This window comes from Cotesia typhae, unplaced genomic scaffold, assembly GCF_013202065.1.
Source record: "Cotesia typhae breed Kobodo isofemale line unplaced genomic scaffold, CoteBio_Ctyphae scaffold_13, whole genome shotgun sequence".
NCBI classification, from domain to species: domain Eukaryota; kingdom Metazoa; phylum Arthropoda; class Insecta; order Hymenoptera; family Braconidae; genus Cotesia; species Cotesia typhae.
In genome coordinates this window covers 5,201,483-5,221,441 of record NW_027423774.1, presented here as the reverse complement: position 1 = coordinate 5,221,441, position 19,959 = coordinate 5,201,483, and the positions used below count along the sequence as shown (strand labels likewise).

General features: G+C 26.4%; 1 protein-coding gene across 4 annotated transcripts; it reads left to right on the top strand.

The window, feature by feature from the left end:
- Window positions 1–1,139: 1,139 nt before the first annotated feature.
- On the top strand, window positions 1,140–13,298 carry Phr6-4 ((6-4)-photolyase). Of its 4 annotated transcripts, XM_074253299.1 has the most exons (12): window positions 1,145–1,463; window positions 4,047–4,138; window positions 4,732–5,087; window positions 5,159–5,410; window positions 7,503–7,687; window positions 7,875–8,104; window positions 8,180–8,347; window positions 8,440–8,580; window positions 8,764–8,915; window positions 10,031–10,233; window positions 10,896–10,922; window positions 12,340–13,298. In XM_074253299.1, exons 3-12 carry the CDS (start codon window positions 4,789–4,791, stop codon window positions 12,489–12,491), a joined length of 1,809 nt encoding a protein of 602 aa, XP_074109400.1. In that variant the 5' UTR covers window positions 1,145–1,463; window positions 4,047–4,138; window positions 4,732–4,788; the 3' UTR covers window positions 12,492–13,298. The 4 variants fall into 4 exon arrangements, 3 of the variants coding, with proteins under 3 accessions (XP_074109401.1, XP_074109400.1, XP_074109399.1); XR_012480379.1 differs by lacking the exon at window positions 4,047–4,138 and having other exon boundaries at window positions 1,140–1,463; window positions 10,031–10,615; window positions 12,340–12,448; XM_074253300.1 differs by lacking the exon at window positions 4,047–4,138 and having other exon boundaries at window positions 1,140–1,463; window positions 10,031–10,239; window positions 12,340–12,454.
- Window positions 13,299–19,959: the final 6,661 nt, after the last annotated feature.

The window sequence follows — 19,959 nt, the reverse complement described above, 5'->3', positions numbered from 1 at the left end:
AACGAGAATTTTTTTTTTTTTGTTTTATCCACGGGAATGAAATCACTCCAGTAGTGGAGGACCTTTTTTTTGTCACCGTCGGAAATCGCGTGTAACTCGGAAAATATTTAATTTTTTTCTTCAAAAATTTAACTTTATATTCTTAAAATACGAATTAATTTACCTTTAAAATTTAAAAACAATTCATACAGGAGTTTTTTTAATTTTCAATTCCCAAAAATCGCCTTTTTTTAGGCTGTCACGCTGATTGTGCCCCTTAGGCCACAATTTGAGATCAAAGTACTAAATTATAACTCAGTCACAATAACTAAAGTGCTTAATTATAAAAAGAAATCAAATTTTTAGGCAAAATATTTCAGATAGAAAAAAATCATTTCACATTACAAATTTTTTTAATAGGAAATTTAATTTTTTATAAGAAAAGTCCTGATCAATTTTTTTGTATCTAGTCTTTTACTTAAAATTCGAGATTAAAGTTTTTAAATATTGTCCAAGATCAAAAGAATAACTAGATGTCTTTCCAAAAACTTAGAATTTTTTGATTAAATTTTTGAAATTAAAAAAAGTCATAAAAGACATTTTTTGGTAGGAAATTTAATTTTTTACAGAAAAAATTAACGTCAATTTTTTTAATAATGATATTTGGGACAGAAATCCGACTCAAAGCTAAGAATTAATTTAAATTTAAAAAATAAATGAGGTATTTTTAAAAATAAAAATGTTTTTCAGAAAAACAATTATCAGGTCAAGTGAAACTATTACGTTGTAACAGAACGTAATCTATTACATGTTCAATACATAAGCGTAACTCAACTTAACAGTAAGTATTACCCATTAAGACATAGATACTGACGGGAATGTGTTATATGGTATTGAGTTTAGTGTGTTAAGCGAAAGGAGATAAAGATCGTATTCTCCAGACAAGTACATTTACCATTTAGTATCGACATATTAATTGCATTATTGCTTTATCACTGTATCTTTACGAAAAATATGTTTCGATTCATAAAAATTAATTGCAATAATTTATCCCTAGACATAATATAAGCACAAGAAGAAATATCAGTCTTGGTAGTGGGGTTGCAAAATAAGACAATTATTTAAATAATAATATTAAATATGATACAAAGTAAGGCAATGAGCCACGACGAGTGCAACGTGACTTAATGATCACGTGATTAACGCGACCAATCGTATTAGTCTCCGGGTATGTGATCACGTTGCACTCAGCGTGGATTTGAAACACACTCTTCAGGCCCCTCGTCAGGAACAACGTTTAATCTTACAACTGTAGCTCAAGCTTTTCAAACAATTCAAAATAGTGTCCGTATTTTTGTATGTTTTCGTTTTTTATTTTTAAAAATTTTTAGTGTTTTTGCTTTTATTGGCAGGTATGGGTGAAAAGTGATTGTTTTTTGTGATACTCTGTGCTCCGATTTTGGAATTAATTCTTAATTTTTAAGGTTTGTATTATTTTTAATTAAATTGACATTATTAATTTTATTTTTAAATTACATTTTGGTTTATTTATTTTCTTATGATTTCAATTTTTTAGAGAGATTTATTTAAATTTTTTAAAAAATTTCAAGTAAAATTTATGAAATACAAAATTTTTGTTTTTCAATAAAAATCAAGTTTTTATTAAATTTTATTAAGTATTTATTACTATTAATAAGAAATTAATTGTTATTACTATTAATTTCAATTTTCAATAATAGTAATAATCTATATTATTGAGAGAATAAGAAAAATTTTGTCTCCAGGATAGTCATATGATAAAATCGGTTTTTTTTCAGTGAAATTTAGTGTCATTGCAAAGTTCATGACTTGAATTTGTGCCTTTTTAAGGTTTCATATCATTCTTATCAATAGTCAATTTATTATGATAAGTACTTAGGCTACATTCGAAAATACTCTATCTCTAGATACATAATTGAGAAATGACCTTGTAACACGTGAACTATTGACATTTTTAAAGATATAAGCTCATCCCGACATTACATTCATTAAGAGCTTTCATTTGAGTACCCACATGCATTTTGATATATTTTTCATATATTTATGTATATATAATATATATAAATATATAAAATATATGAAAAATTGATGTGGGTACTCAAATGAAAACTCTTAATGAATGTAACATCGAGATGAGCTTATATCTTAAAAAACGTCAGTAGTTAAGAAAGTACAATGCAATTTAACAAAAGTTATTATTTAATAAAGCAAAATTTTATTTATTTATATTTCACAAGTCACGGCGGTCACATATTGACTGCAAGGTCGCTAGTAACAATAATAAATAAAAGTGTTATAGTAATACATGAGATCTAATTATAATTCAACTAATAATAGCTTTCTGTCATCAGAATTCTGGATAGAATCGTCCAGCCATGAATTGTTTTCATTAAAATCAATTCATTCACCGATATAAAAAGTGACTTTTTATAAAATTAAAATATCTTCCTACGGTGACAAATAACATTGATATAAATAAAACCTTAAAAAAAAAAAAAAAAAAAAAAAAAGAATAAAACCAGAGAATATAATAATTAAAAAAAAAAAGCAAATAAATGATTATTATTTTTTCACGACGACAGACAATAGCGTTAGTTCTCAGTGTCTATAACCTTGTGCTGCTGACGGCGATATGAGAAGTAGAAGTGATCGATTCAGCGGTGAAACCTATTGACTAATTTTTAACGCGATTGTAACCCGGTCTCTCGTCAGCTCTTGTCTCTTATCTCTTGTCTCTCTGAAAAACTCCGATAATTACTGTGTCGACTTGAAGACTCGATCGTATAATTATTAAATAGTAGTCGCAGACAATAAAGAATTTCTCGATCTATTGTTTTTCTTCTCTTTTTTTTTCTCCCCGAGTAAAACAAATCAATTTTTAATTAATTTTTAAATTCACCCTTTAAAAAAATTCATTCAAAAGTTGCGCAATACATCTTTTTTTGTCCATTGTTTATTGATATATTTAAGTACAATGTACATGAAAATAAAACAGAGAGAAAGGGAACGATTAAGTGAATGTATATAATAATATTAGCACGTTACCGTACACGTGACTCCGCCGGCAGAGTTGAATAAATAAATTTAAATAAAATAACTTTAAAGAGGACTTTCTCTTAGGATACTGCGCTCAAAGCAGCCCGTTGTTTCTTATGCGGTTCTTTATTCTATTCGCCCTGTAGCTCCAACAGCAACAGCCGCTATTACTTTACAATCTGACTACTGTTTATGTAAACCGAGTATATGGATCATTACTTAATAGTTGCAATGTTATATCATACTTCGGGTAATCCAAAGTAATGAGATGTCAGTTTACCATAAATGCTTGGGAACTAAATTTAGTTTACTTTTGAGCGAATAATACTTTGTGTTTTATTCTATTATTTACAACAAAATTTTATTTATAATTTAGAAAATAATTAAAATTAATTATTGTACTGAAATAAAAATTAACTTGATTTTAAATAAAAAAATTATTTTAAAGAATTTCATTGTATTGATTCAAGACAAAAAAATTCTTCAATCTCATAAAATTTACTTGAATGATGAAAAAAAATTTTTAATAAAAATAAAATACAAATTTCTTTAATTTTTAAAATTTTTTATTTCTACTTAAAAAAGTTTTAAAACATTTTAAAATAATACTAAGTGCTCAAAATTTTTTTTTTCTGCACAAATCAAATTGAAAAAATTTTTTTAATGAAATTTCTTTGAAAAATAAACTTCTTCTGAACTCCAAAAATTTTTTGAAACAATTTAAAATAGACACTAAGTGTCAAAAAAAAATCTTTCATTAATAAATTGTCATAAGAAAATTTTTTAAACAATAGTAAATTTAATTTTAAAGAAAAAAAAAAGAACAAATTTTATTAATAGAATAAATTTGTCAAAAAAATAAGATATGAAGGAATTTTGTAAGTAAAAATAAATTTTAGTGAAAAAAAAGGATATGAAAAATTTTTTTAACTAAAAATAAATTCAATTATTTCGTAAAAAAATTATAAAAAAAATTGTTTATTTTTCAAAAGAATAACGACGGATGAACCGAAGTTTCTACGTAGATTATTTACAGAAGAAGATCCTGAAATTAGGCGATCAGATAGGCTGCCAGCTAAGAATAGTAAGATCTCTTTCAAGATTCTAAATTTTACAACTACGACCTATGAGCATTCATTTGTAGTATCGGCTATCCGGTTTTGGAAGGACTTACCTCCTGAGATTATAAACGTTCTTAGTTTAGAGACTTTTAAAATTAAATTATTTGATTTTTTATTAAGTATTGAATAGAGTAGAAGTACCGTTTATGACCATTTATTGTCCAAATAAACTATAGAAATGAATTTATATTAATAAACCATTATGAACTCAATTTGTTTTAATATAAATTTTTAAAAAATTCAACAAAAATATGGTTATAGTATTATAATTTTTTATAAATTAATTCAAATGTTATTAACTGGCCAAAAACGGTGTTAAGGTGGCCAAAAACGGTACTTTTACCCTAGTTAGAAATTAATATGCTGGAAAATCATATAATAACGTGATGTGAATTTTTGTTTTTAAATGCAATCTGTTTTATATATTTTATTAATGCTTCAAAATTTATTGCACTTATTTGAACACTATCTATGTATATAAAATTTGCCATTCGGCTCAACGCCTTGGCATTAAAATTAAATAAATAAATAAAAACAAAAATAACTTTATTTCCAGTAAAACAAAAGATGTAAGAGAAGAAAAAGAATGAATAAAAAATAAACCAGGAAAGGTATGACCGGTAGCCGGCACAACAACCGCGGTAGGGGTGTAACGAGCTGTGAGGGCGTAAAACATGCCTCGATCACCCCGAACAGGACAGCAAGTGGTACTGGAACGGCGACAACAACCACCGGGAGTGCAACGACTGGTGACAGAGGTAAGCACACGGTTCATTGGTTCAGAAAAGGACTCCGTCTACATGACAATCCCTCCCTGAGAGAGGGTCTCAACGGAGCCAATACCTTCCGATGCGTTTTTGTGATTGATCCCTGGTCAGCTGGAAGTAAAAGCATCGGCATCAACAAGTGGAGGTTCTCTCCTTTACATTTTTTATTAACAATTCTTTCACTTATGAAAGATACTACAGATTATTTCCGCACAGATTTCTCCTCCAGTGCCTGGAAGATCTCGACGCCTCGCTCAGGAAATTAAACTCGAGGCTGTTTGTAATTCGCGGACAGCCGGCAGACGTCTTGCCGAAGATCTTCCGCGAATGGGGGACCACTAATCTCACTTTTGAAGAAGATCCCGAGCCCTTTGGCCGCGCGAGGGATCATAATATTACCACGCTTTGTAGGGAACTTGGAATTTCTGTTCTTCAGATGGTCTCTCACACACTTTATAAATTAGATGAGTGAGTTTTTATTTTATATTTTTTGGTAATTATTGATGTGACATTTTAGGGATTAGTTATGCAATAAGTTGGCGGTGGTACATGTTAAGACGGATTAAATTAATCTGTCAAATGTCTGAAGTCCGCACTGATAGAAGGATTTAGTAATATTTAGTTAGGTTTAGTAACTGTTGATGAATTATTTTTTAACAAATAATTATTTACTAATTTTTAATAAATAATTATTTATTAATTTTTAATGAATAATTATTTATTAATTTTTAGTAAATAATTATTTATTAATTTATAATAACTATTTATTGATTAATTTTTAATAAATATTTTTGAACAAACAATTTAACAAATTGTTCATTAATTTTTAAATAAATTAATAATTTATTCTTTAATAGTTTTTTTTATAAAAAAATGTCTCAAATAAAAATAATTCATAAAAACTGATAAATAATGGATGAAAAATATTTATAAAAGCTTAAATAACAATAAAATTTATTCAACAAATCAATAAATTGTTTCTAAATCAATTAATTTATTAAAAATTGAATAAAATTTTCTATCAGTGCACCCTTCAAGCGATAATGTCAGTCCCTATCGTCATAAAATTCTCGAATCAACCCTAAAATCCGTCAATCGGGGTCCGATTGACTTTTTGAAACCACCCAAAGTCATAAAAATCAATCGGCTTTTTATACAAAGTTGTCAACTCAATAAAAAAAAAAAAAAAGTCTAATAAAATTCACTGAAATCAATTAACGTGTTCATTGGCATTAAAAGAAATATGCCCCGCGAGCGTAATAATTTTCCGTCAAATCAGCAAAAGGAAAAAAAAAATATTATACGACAACGAACAGACATACGGATGAATATAATTCGTTATCTATCTCGTCCTAGAATAGAGTGCATAAATATCTCGGTAAAAAGTTTACGGGCTTGGATTTTTATGTAGTTTTTTGGTTTTTGTTTTTAGTTTTATCACCCGGGTGGTTTTGGTGGAGCCCGTGTCCTTTCGACGTTTCTCTCTCATATTTTTTTATCCACAAACATCTATCACACGTTTCCAAGATTGAGTGGTACAAGTTTAAATGCCAAGCTCGTAGATTTTGCGTTTAATTCTCACGCACGGTTTGATACTTCGTTATAATTCGAGCCTCTTCATTTCCATTTCTCTCGAGAATCTCTTAATCTCTTTGATGCGCCAGGTGCGCTATTGTCGGTCACATATATTTTTACTCTTTTTATACATACACTTCCCATTTATTTAAATGTACTGTGTAACTACATTTTTTTATTTTATTTTTTTTATTAATATTTTACTTTTATTTTCATTTTTTTAGTCTGAGTTGAGTGACGGGGATCTAGTGATCCTCGAGTAAAAAATTAAATTATTTTTTTTTTTTTTTTACTTAATTAAAAAATTAGAAAAAAAATTTTTTCAGATTATCTTTTTTTTTGTCGCAAATTTTTTTTGTAAAAATTATTATTATTGTGTTTTCTTTTTAATTTCTCGTGTAAAAAAAATTCGTCTTAAAATTGTCGCTTGTTTAAGATCTTAAACGTGATACAAACCAAGACTTTTTTAAGACTCCAAAAAAAAAAAATCATCTGAGAGCAGATTTTTGAAATTTGGTTCTCGAATTGGTGATGAATATTAATTTTTAGACGATTTTATGACTTTCTAACCGCTAGATTTTTAAGTACGCTGTTTTTAAATTGAATTTGAAATTTTTGAAAAATTATTGTCGGACAATTTTAATACTTTTTTAAGACGCTACGTTTTAATTTTCCGGGGCTCTATCGCTGTTAGCTCATTTTAAAATAGTCTCGAAAAAATTTTGAAAACTTTTTTAAGACTATTTTAAGATTTTTTTGAGACTATTGTAAGATTTTTTTAAAACTATCTTAAGATTTTTTTAAGACGATTTTTAAATTATTTCAAGACTATTTTAAGACTCTATAATAATTATCCGGAGCTCTCACTTTGATGTTGTTGTATTTTCGTAACAAATTCGAGAAACAAATTTCAAAAATCTACTCTCGGAATTTTTTTTTACGTCTTAAAAAAGTCTTAAAATAGTCTTGATTTTTTTTTTTTAAGAATTTTAGACAGAAATGGAGGAAAGCCACCATTAACATATCACCAATTCCAAAACATTGTCGCAGAAATGGACCCGCCGGTACCTCCAGTACCTACAATAACCGCTGAGTGTATCGGCGACGCATTCACACCCCTTAGAGAAGACCACGACGACTTGTATGGTGTTCCAACCCTCGAAGAACTTGGTAAGACAACTCCGATTCTCGTCATCAAATGTCTGTCCTAACATTACCGTATTAAATTGTTCGTAAAGTCATTTTATCTAAACATCAAATGAATAACTGAGCAATTAACAATTAGTGAAGAAATATCTAACCCTTGAAGCGATTGTTGGATAAAGAGATTGAATACGGCTGGTTATTATTCCCTCAGGGTTCGACACAGAGGGCCTCCAATCGTCAGTGTGGGTCGGAGGCGAAAGTGAGGCATTGGCACGACTGGAGCGACATTTAGGTCGTAAAGCCTGGGTCGCGAGCTTCGGAAGGCCCAAAATGACACCCCAGTCTCTGCTGCCCAATCAGACCAGTTTGTCGCCTTATTTACGATTCGGTTGTCTCAGTACCAGACTCTTTTATTATCAACTTAGAGATTTGTATCGCAAGGTTTGAACTTTTACTGATCCGATGGTTCAAAATTATTTTTTGTACCAATTTTATTGTTCAATTTTTACTGTTTAGATAAAAAAAGCCTCCCCGCCACTTTCTCTGCACGGACAATTGCTCTGGCGAGAGTTTTTCTATTGCGCAGCGACTAAAAATCCAAATTTTGATCGGATGCAGGGGAATCCTATTTGTCTGCAAATTCCTTGGGATAAAAATAATGAAGCTCTTGCCAAATGGGCTAATGTGATTATTATTATTATTATTATTATTAAAATTGAAAATCGAAATTAATAATAATAATACCATATTAATGATGATAATTTAAAAATACTCAGGGGCAAACAGGATTTCCGTGGATCGACGCAATAATGACTCAATTGCGTGAGGAGGGTTGGATTCATCATCTCGCCCGTCATGCAGTCGCTTGTTTTTTGACAAGGGGCGATCTTTGGATCTCTTGGGAAGAAGGAATGAAGGTATCAAATTAAAATACTCCTAGATGTATTGTTCTCTATTCTACGTGAGATTCCTACTAATTGTCTTCATATAACATAATAATTATGCTATTTCACCCTAAAAAATTTCATAAATATTTAATAACAATATCTATTGCTAAATACAGAATTTTAATAATTTTAATAATTTTAATAATCATTCAGATATTCGATCAACTATTACTGGATGCAGACTGGTCAGTCAATGCCGGTATGTGGATGTGGCTCTCTTGCAGCTCATTTTTTCAACAATTTTTCCATTGTTATTGTCCAGTACGGTTCGGTCGCAAAGCCGATCCCAATGGCGATTACATCAGGTAGCTTTTATATCCTTTAATACTTACTTTATTCTGTTATTTATTTTTTTATTCTTTCTTCTTTATTTTATCAACCAAAAAATAATCATTACATTGAGAAAAAATATAAATTATCTATAGAAAAAAATTAATTAATTTTCTGACAAAAAAATATCAAAATTCATTTTTATTAAGAACATGTACATGGAAAAAATAAGATGACACTGGATATCATCCCAGATTATACTGCGTGATATCTGGATTATAAACATTGTAATCTGGATTATACTAGCTACTATCTAAAAATTTTTTTTTACTCAGTATAATCTGGGATGATATCCAGTGTCATCTTGTTCTTTACGTGTAGGATCAGTGAATATTAAAATTTTGAACAAGATACTGGAACGCTTTTTAACCAAGTAATTATATTAAATAAAAAAATGATGAAACTTTGAAGGAGTACCTAAATAATAGTCCTTTATAAATTGATTCTTTTATTTTTAAATTTAATCATTGAAAAAAAAAAAAAAATAATAACAAAATGATAAAAAAATAGGTAATGTTCACGCGAAAAACTGCCTTATCTCAAAACCCATCATTTAGTCAACTAAGTAAACTTTACTATAAAGAAATTGCTAATAAACGTACAACCATACAATTTTTGAAATTGATTTTTTTTTTAGCTCAGATTACTTATGAGCAAGAATTATTAAAATGTAACTAGGTTAGGGTAGAAAACTAATTATCAATAAAAAATTTTATTTACTATACTTTGATGGAGGCCGCAAGAGAAATTATCTAGTTTAATTTTTTTAACCGGTGTTTAAAGTGTTTACAGTTAGTCTGATAACCTTCTTGAGTACATTTTACATGTGTTTCAAATAAACAAGCTGATATATTCAATTGGCATTTGTTGTCACTGGTCAAGACTAAATTACTGACATCAGACAACACTACATGTCCTTAATATATTCAGAAAAAATTAAATATTGAATTTTCTTTAAATTCTGGTAAATTTTGAGTGTTAAAAATTTTTTTTCTCACTGTATTAATAACCAAATAATTTTTATGTCTGTTTTCAAATCCAAAAAAACAAATTGATCAATCAAATTTGAAAAAATAAAACAAAAAAATAGACGATATTTGCCAGTCCTGAAGAACTACCCTACGCGCTACATCCACGAGCCGTGGGTGGCGCCTCTATGCGTCCAAAGGTCCGCTAAATGTATGATCGGGCGTGATTACTCGCTGCCGATGGTTAATCACAGCAAAAGCTCAAGGATAAACATCGAGCGGATGAAACAGGTCTATCAGCAACTCAGCAAGTACCGCGACAACGGTGAGTGTAAGTTGGCGCTAACTATTTTTTATTAAAGCACCGAGCTTTCCTCCCCCGGAGGACGGAGAAGATATTTCTCCTCCTGCTCACACTCACACTCGCTACCTTTGTATCACGAAACTCGAATCTTCCTCTCTCTCTCTGTCTATACGAGGGTGTCTCTGTCGCTGGAGTATCTGGCGCCCAACAACCAGTGCCCCAGTGGCTCACTACTACTGGGTTTTACTACTTATACACCCTCGGCCCTCAGGCTGTAGCTCTCAAGCTCGACTCTGCTCCCAATGCTCCACTTTACCCGAATCGATTCACCCCGTCTGACAGAGAGAAAGAGAGAAAGATGGAATGATGGGGAGGGAGATAAAAATGTTCATGTAGCATTTAGGTAAGTAAGCTAGTGTTACTTTGTCTCAATCTTACTTTTGTAGGAATTGAAAAAATATATATATAATAGTAATAATATATTATTATATGTATGGATTGAAAAAAAAAAGTTTTTATGAGAGAAACTCTTTTTTAAATTTTTTTTTTTTTTTTATTATTATTTTTGTATCGATGGGCTTGATAAAATAGACTCGAGTAGACGAGCGTGACTAACAAGACATTTTTATTTTTATATTTTTTAAATTCACTTCACTTGGACTACGTGGTTGCTGCATGAACAGGAATCATCGCCAACGGGGAAACAATAGGTGACAAATTATTTATTTTTTATTATGATTATTATTATTTTTTTTAAATAAAAATCAAAATTTGTTTTTTTTTATTTTATTTAAAAGCTTTAAAAAAATTTTCGGTAATTATTTACAAGTGGGGTCAACCTCATTTTGGACCATAACTACACGGTAAAAACAAGATTACACTGGATATCATCCTAGATTATACTGGGTGAAAAAAAAAAATCCAGATAGTAGCTAGTATAATCCAGATTATCATGACTATAATCCAGATATCACACAGTATAATCTGGATTATAATGAGTATAATCCAGATATCACGCAGTATAATCTGGGATGATATCCAGTGTCATCTTGTTCTTTTCGTGTAGGTGAAAAATTAACATATTTTAATTTTTTTTTTCTGCTTGTTTTTACAATAAAAAATGTCATGAAAGAGAACAATAAAGATTTCGATAGCTTGTTTGCCTTGAATAGTTGGAAAAAATTTTGGCTCTCATATTTTTGGATAAAATTTTTATTTTATCTTTTTTTGATGTATTTTTTTTTTAAAAGTACATAAAAAAATGAAGAATTAGAAAAAAAAGGCGAATGTCGACGGTCTAATTAGCAATTGGTCCAGCTCCTCATTTTTTAGAGGGTAATTTTTTAAAATTTTGATGTAGTAATAGTCTAATTATAAATCATTTGAATGACCCAAACTAAAATATTATACATTTATTGGATATTAAATTGTTTTTTAAAATGAAAATAAATTTTGAACTAATTAGTTTTTCGTACAAATGGAAGATTCTTTGAAATCGAATTTGCTAATTAGAACGTCGATATTTCAATTTTCTAGAAATTTTAAACTTTTTTTTTTATGTATTTAAAAAAAAATATATTAATAAAATCAAATAGAAATTTCGTTCAAAAAAATAAAAATTAAAATAGATGACCCCACTTGTAAATATTTACCAAATTTTCTCGAAAAAATGAATATAATAATAATATAAATTAAGTAAAATGTAATTTAAAAATTAATTAATTTTTATTATCAAATTTTTCAAGGGAGATGTTATAAATATTTTAAAAAATTTTAAATATTACAAAAAAATTTTTTTTGTGCTTTTTAAATTTTAAAATATAATTTTTTTTTAAGATTTGTTTCAAAATTTTGAACAATCAAAAAAATTTTTTTTTTCAAATAATTTATAAAAACTTCTCTAAAAATAAGCCTGTATAAATTTCTCATTGTAAATTAAAAAAGCGCAAATTAAAGTAATGATCATGATTAATGACCAAAGATAAAAAAAAATGCATAGGTAGTAGCAATACTTTGAAATATCTGGAAAATAGATCGGATTAGTGTACGTAGATATAGGATACAGTAACTAGAACTAAGAGGACAAGTACTTTGTAAATAAATTGATTGAGTTAATTAATTACAAAGGTCTGATGAGGATCATTGGGCATACATCAAAGCCAGCCGAGGAACAAGAGGCGATAAAAAAACCAGCTTTATCCCCTCATACATCTGCTGCCACTGACGATAAAAAAATGATTACCAACTCTTTCGACCCCACCATTTCCCCCAACGAATAGCTTTTATAAATTTTATCATACGATAAATAAATAATTTCTCATATATATTTATAAACACTGATCATTATAATTTAAATATCATTTTTTTTATTTTTATAAATAAAATTGTTCAAGTAGTTCTTGACCGGCAATTAAATTCATCCTATTTAATAATTAATATTTTTTCTCTCAATAATTTAAGCTTTAAAAATATTATTAAAATAAAAAATACAAGCGAATGCTTTTTGGAAGCCGCAGCATTGATTAATATTAATTATTAAAAAAAGTAATGTTTTTTTTTAAATAAATTGGAAATTTAGAACAAAATCGGGTTTGATTAAATTTTTTTCCGAACTTCAAACGCAGAGCTTCAATCATGGTACGGATTTTATTTAAAAACATATAAATTTAGCTTCCACGTCAATGTTTATCGTGTGTAGTACCTGCTTGTAAGTCAATCATAATTAAATGATTGATAAAAAACAGTAATTGACGTTTTAGAAATAAAATGCGGGACGGAAATATTCTCCTGTTTTATTTAGAACTTTTTTTATTGAAAAATAAACTCCGTGGTTTATCGGATTATTTTTTTTTAAGCACTTGAGGTTTATAAAAAAACCCACGATTTTTAAATCAATAGTTCAAAAATTAAATTTATTATTTTTTTATGTTATTTATAGAATATTAAGTTAGTCGTAAAAATACATGCATATATTTTTGTAAAATGTAAAATTAATAATGTACTATCTAATTATTTTTAGAAAAAATACTGTAATTTTTTACCTAAAAAAATGTGTAAGAAATTTTTGTTATTGAAAAAAATATTGATTAAAATAAACAATTATTAAGTATTATATTTTTGGTGTTTAATATTAAACCTTTTTTATGAAATTAAAAAATTGTGATTTAAAAATAATTTTAAATTTGGTATCGTTGGAAAAGTCATGACCTGGAGTTGTGCCTTTTCATGATTTCATATCATTATCACCAATAGTCAATTTATGATAAGTCTTTAGGCTGCATTCAAAAATACTCTATCACTAGATATATAATTAAAAAATGACCTTGTAACTTGTAAAGTATTGAAATTTTCTAAGATATAAGCTCATCCCGATGATCCACTCATCAAGACCTTTCATTTAAGTACCCACATCATTTTTTCATATATTTATATATATATATATATATATATATATATATATATATATATATATATATATATATATATATATATATATATATATATATATATTTGTATATATGAAAAATATATGAAAATGCATGTGGGTACTCAAATGAAAGCTCTTGATGAGTGTAATACCGGGATGAGCTTATATCTTCAAAAACGTCAATTGTTAAAAAGTACAGTGCAATTTAACAAAAGTCATTATTTAATAAAACAAAATTTAATTGAAAATTTAAAAATAAATTTTTGGTATCTTTTCTCCTGGAATAAAAAGGATAAATAAAAAGAATGAAGTTTCATGTCAACAAATGATATATTTTTAGTGCCTATACAGTGAGTTTTGGACTCTTCTAGGTTTTACATTACATTTCTCATTAGATTTAAACAATTACAAATGAATATCTTGTTGTTGTTTATTATTTATTATTTCTTCTTAAACACTCAAAAACAGAACTAACGTTTCATCATATTAATATTATTATTATTATTTATATTAATTTATAATTAATTATCCATTATTCATTATTGTTATTTATTAATTATTAATTTATTAATAATAATTATAATAATTAGTGTCAATTATTCGGTCGATTCTCACAAATGATTACATATTATATCTTTAATATTTAATCACGTACATGGTTATTTATTTATTATTTTTACACAATGTCCAACTCAATTTAATAAATTTATCAATTAATCCATTTATTGTAAATTAACCACGTTGTTAATGTTGAACAAATCGTCACTAAATTACTTTTATTTTATTCATATAAATATTTATATGCATATATATTTATAATATTCAATATATATTTATATAATTATATATACATATATTTATTTAGTTATTATTATTCTTACTTCCACTTTATTAATAATAATAATTCGCAATAACGTTTTATAGGCTCGAATAATAATTATTTATTTTATTTTATAATAATAATAATAATAATAATAATAATAATAATAATAATAATAATAATAATAATAATAATAATAATAATAATAATAATAATAATAATAATTATTATTATTATTATTATTATTATTATTATTATTATTATTATTATTATTATTATTATTATTATTATTATTATTATTATTATTATTATTATTATAACGACATTACATACATCCGAATTGATTCATTAAGATTTATAAATTATTCTTTTTGTTGTTTCATACTTTTGGTATTAATATTTATTAACTTTATTATTTTTATTACATTTAACTAGTTTTCACATTTCTTCAACGCAACTCTACATTTTCCGCACGCATTTCATTTTCAAGGTCTATATATTTACATACACATATACATATTTACTTATATGCATGTGTATATGCTTATACATATATTTGTGTTCAAGTGAGTACTCACCAGAGTTTAGAGAATTTTTCTCTCATTTTTTACTTTCAAAAACTTGAATTTTTAGACTTTTAGTACGTGGTAATAATTAATATTAATAATAACAATAATAAAAAACTTAGAATTTTTTTTTTGGCTTATCACTGTTTAAAATTTTATAATTAACAATTTTTTACCTTCAAAATTAATGAAATTTCAATTTTAATTCCAAATTTTGCAATAAAAAAATTTTTTTACTATTTTTTTGTTCAAAAATTTGATCAGTAATTTTTTGTAATCCAGATTATAATGAGTATAATCCATATTATGATGAGTATAATCCAGATATAACCCAGTATAATCTGGATTATACTAGCTACTATCTGAAAAAATTTTTTTACCCCAGATATCACTGAGTATAATCTGGGATGATATCCTGTGTTATCTTGTTCTTTCCGTGTAATGATGAATTTTATTTTTAAAAAAATTTCTTTTTTTTTCACAAATTTGAAAAATTTCAAGCTCACATTATTTCATTGTTTGAAATTTTTAACGCCAAAAAAATTTTTTTACAAATTTTTGAATCGAAAATTTGACTTTAAAAATGAAAAAAAAATTTTTCGCATTCGAAAATCTTGATTTTCAAAATTTTTAACAGTGATTTTTATTAAAAAAATTTTTCATTTCAATATAAAAAAATAAAATAAAATAAATTTTTTTTAAAAAATTTTTATTTTTTGTTATTATTACTATAATTATTATTATTAGTATTATTAATATCAATATTATTATTAAAAACTTGTCATATACCTTTTCCAATATCTCAAAAACGGTTTAGTTATTCAACAATAAAATATTACTTTGTTTCTAATAAGAAAAACCGATAACAGCGTATGTAATCAAATCGATGATAATATATCGTAATCATTAAACCGCCGTCACCGCGTCACTAGTCGTTGGGTCTCAAAAATAAAAAAAATACTTAGACTTATAATAAACAAATACGACAGCGACAACCCGTTCATTTAAATCGTTAATAGACTTTATATCTTCAATTATCGTTATCAATATTATTCCATTTAGTTATTAATGTACCATTTTAAACTATTTTGTCAAAAATTGGCTGCCGCCGTAGTAAGTACTTTTATTTATTAGTAATTATTATCACACACACGCAAATAAATTTATTCACAAGCGTCCACCTTTATAGTTTTCATAGTCGTTACTTCACAACACTATTTATTTATTTACTCGTTTATATCAATGACGGACGTCATTATTTATTTTATTATTTTTACATTTCCAAAATCTTGTCTTAAGTATTACAACATTTTAGTTATTATTTTTTAATTATTAGTCGCTCTACGGTGTTCCACTAATAACTTCAAGGTTTAGACCTTATTTTATTTGCAATTATTTATTTCAGTTATTTGCATTAAATATCAATCGGCTGTTTTATTTCGCACACACAAACATTTTTCTTTGGGTAAATTTATAATTTTTTTAAATTTAAGCAATTGTCAAAATTTTATTTTTGATTCATTTCTAATCAAAAAAATAATTGAAAATATTTTTCTGAAAAAAACTTTTGACCTTTTTTTAAAATTATTCCGTAAAAATTTTACTGAAATATTTTAATAAATTTAAAAAAAAATCAAATTTTCTTTACTGATTTTTTTTTTTTTTTTTTTTTAATAAAAATTCATTATAATAATAATTTAGTAAAGTTCAACAGCGTACATAGCAAAGTAAAAAAATTCACTTAGAAATGACACTCCTTGTGTATATGCACTGCCCATCCAGAACTGATGTATCTATACTCACAAGTTTTAATATCCTAAGTAGATACATAAATACATATACAAACACATTTCTTCTATCCCGTCGTATTATCATCCTCCTTTTCTTTCCGGTATCACACAATTCTGTGCGTAAATCTCAGCAAGAAAGGGAGAAGGAGTCTTTATTATCATTATCATTATCATTATTATTACTTTATTTTCATTATTACTATTATTATCATTGTTGCCATTGTTTTGAATAAAAATAAAGCACGAGTGCGAGTAAGAGCCGAGCAAGAGAAGAAAAACAAATAAGCAGATTAATTGCCTTTCCTTTTCAAACTTGTCATCATTAACCGTTGGTTCAATCCCGACAGAGTTTATTTTTATTGGAAATTTTAATTACTTTTTTTTATATTTTGATTTTTACTTTAATATATTGAAATAATATTTTTAAAGAGATCCGAGGCGAAATGAGATATTATTATGTTCAAAATTTGATTTGACAACACTCGATCAATAGTGGATTCAAAAATTTTATCTGCAATTTATAATTTTAACCGAGTATCATCAATTTAAATTTTTAAACGCATGTAATAATGGATTTATATGAATGAATTCTTAATCGTAAAATATTTACAAATTTTAAACTTTTAAAAAACATTTTTGTATATTTTTTTTTCATGAAAATAACGCACAGAAAAAAATATTCAACCCAATATCGAGAACGCACAAGAAAATTTTTTTTGATCCAAGAAAATTCTCTTAATTACACGGAAAAAACAAGATGACACTGGATATCATCCTAAATTATACTGAGTGAAAAAATTTTTTAGATAGTAGCTAGTATAATCCAGATTACAATGAGTATAATCCAGATTACAGTGAGTATAATCCAGATTATAATGAGTATAATCTAGATATCACCCAATATAATCTAGATTATACTAGCTACTATCTGAACTTTTTTTCACCACAAATATCACTGAGTATAATCTGGGATGATATCCAGTGTCATCTTGTTCTTTTCGTGTAGAATAACATTTTCTTGTCTCAGAAAAATTTATTTCTAAATAATTTCTGTCATCAGAAACATTTTTTCTGTGTGAAAATTTCAATAAAAAAACTGTCAATAAATAAAAATTAATAAAACTATGTCTCCATTAGTTTTATAATTATTTTGTGCATACGACTCGGCCGCTATTATGATTATTAAAAATTCATAACGCTAAATTACCATTAAATGATGTATTTAATATTAATATACATCAATCGGGACTTAGAATTTATTTATTAATTATTTTATGACTTATTATTATTTATTTATTATTGTTATTATTATTATTATTTAGTTGAATTGTACGGTATTATAAAAATCTAGTGAAACAAACAGAGGTGAATTTAAGAAAGAGAGTAAGAGTGAGGGTTTCAGTGAAAAAGTTATCAAGATTGAATTTTCGTTAGAATTTTATACCGAAATAAAACGACGTTCATTCGACATGGCAATCGAATGTCACTAAGGGTAAAAGAAAAGTTGTAAGTGTAAGCCAGAGAAGACGAAGGGGATAAAGTTGAGATGAACGAAACGATACAACTGGGGTGACGCTAAAGCGTTACGGGAATGTGAAAGCTTTTATACCTATATGTCTGTATAAAATCTGTCTTAAACTATCGAGAGATATAATTTGACGGTCAATCTGCTCTCCGATCAATTATTTTGATTTTTATTCCTAGATAATTATTTATTTTTATTTTTTTTTTTTATTTATTTTATTTATTTGTGGTGGAAATAATGGTAGAGGGAAAAAATTAAATTATTGCCGGCTTTAGAGGATTTATTGAGGACAAAGGTAGAAATAGGTTTAAATTGAGGTTTTATAGAGGTCGGTTTCAACCTTAAACTGATACTTTTCTATCACTTTCGGCTCTCAACCTCAAGGGTGAGGATTCAAATGGGATTACTATGAATTTGAAGGGTTTTTAATGTGATAGATAAAATTATAGGAAAATTTAACTTATACAATCGTGTGAATTTTTGAGAAAATTTTATTTTAATAATTTTTAATGTGATGGAAAAAAAATTAAATTGAATTTTTTAAAAAATTTTATTTGACTATTTTTTATGTAATAGAAAAATTTGATTGACATTTTTTAGATAAAATTTTTTGGAAAAATTTATTCAAGGAATTTTTTAAATGATAAAAAAATTTTTAACTGAATTTCTAGATAAAATTTAGAAGGATTTACTTAATAAATTTTTTGATAAAAAAAAAAAATAAATTAAAGTTAATTTAAAATTAGCGTGAAAAAAAAAATAATGAAAGAATGACTTGAATTTTTCTATACCAAGAAAGAAAAATTTTATCCGAAAAAAATGATATTTTAACGCTTTATTTATTATTACATTTACGTCTTAATATTTATAAATAAATAATAAATATTCGATAGTAAAAAAATAAAAACAAAGCAAATAAAAATCAGTAGTGAACCTTTTAAAAAACCTTAACAGCTCGGAAACAAAGCGTCGCTTGAAAATTAATAGTTAATGAATCAACATTCAAATAATGAAATGCTCTGAAACAAAATCACGAGGGTATAAATAATTCGGTAAAACTCGGAAATATATAAATAATTAACACGAGTACAATTTAATTGACACTTTTTCTCGCGATTTAATTCTTCAAACTTTTTTCGCTCGAGCCCTATAAATAAATATTTAATAAAATGAACCGAGATTAAAATCCTCAAGTTAATTATTGACATCAACAAGATTTCATTTAATTCCGCTCTTTTTTTTCCTCTCTCAGCAGCAAATATTATTTCACTACAATAAAATTCCTCCATTTATTAATTAACTAAATAAAATGTCAAATTTAATTTAAAATCCAATAGGACGAAACGGGGACGGTTCCATTGTTAAATACACAAATAACTCTTATTATTATTATCATTATTCTTATCATTTAAATGGCGCTTCAATGAAATTCGAGAAAACAAAACCTAACAAAAAAATTAATTATCTTACACTCACAAAAAACAAATTTGATGTTTTTTTTTTTTTTTTTTTTTTTTTAGCGTCGAGCATTTTTTAAAAATTTATTAGTCTACTCTACAACGGTGTATTATTTTACATTTTATTAATAATTAATAATTTATAATACGGGTAACATCCTA

Bases quoted from the DNA above. Each gene is read 5' to 3' on its own strand.
- Phr6-4 (XM_074253299.1), top strand. From the start codon at position 4,789: ATGACCGGTAGCCGGCACAACAACCGCGGTAGGGGTGTAACGAGCTGT. The intron at 8,348-8,439 runs GTGATTATTATT...AAAAATACTCAG, and splicing joins CTCTTGCCAAATGGGCTAAT to GGGCAAACAGGATTTCCGTG. The intron at 8,916-10,030 runs GTAGCTTTTATA...ACAAAAAAATAG, and splicing joins CCCAATGGCGATTACATCAG to ACGATATTTGCCAGTCCTGA.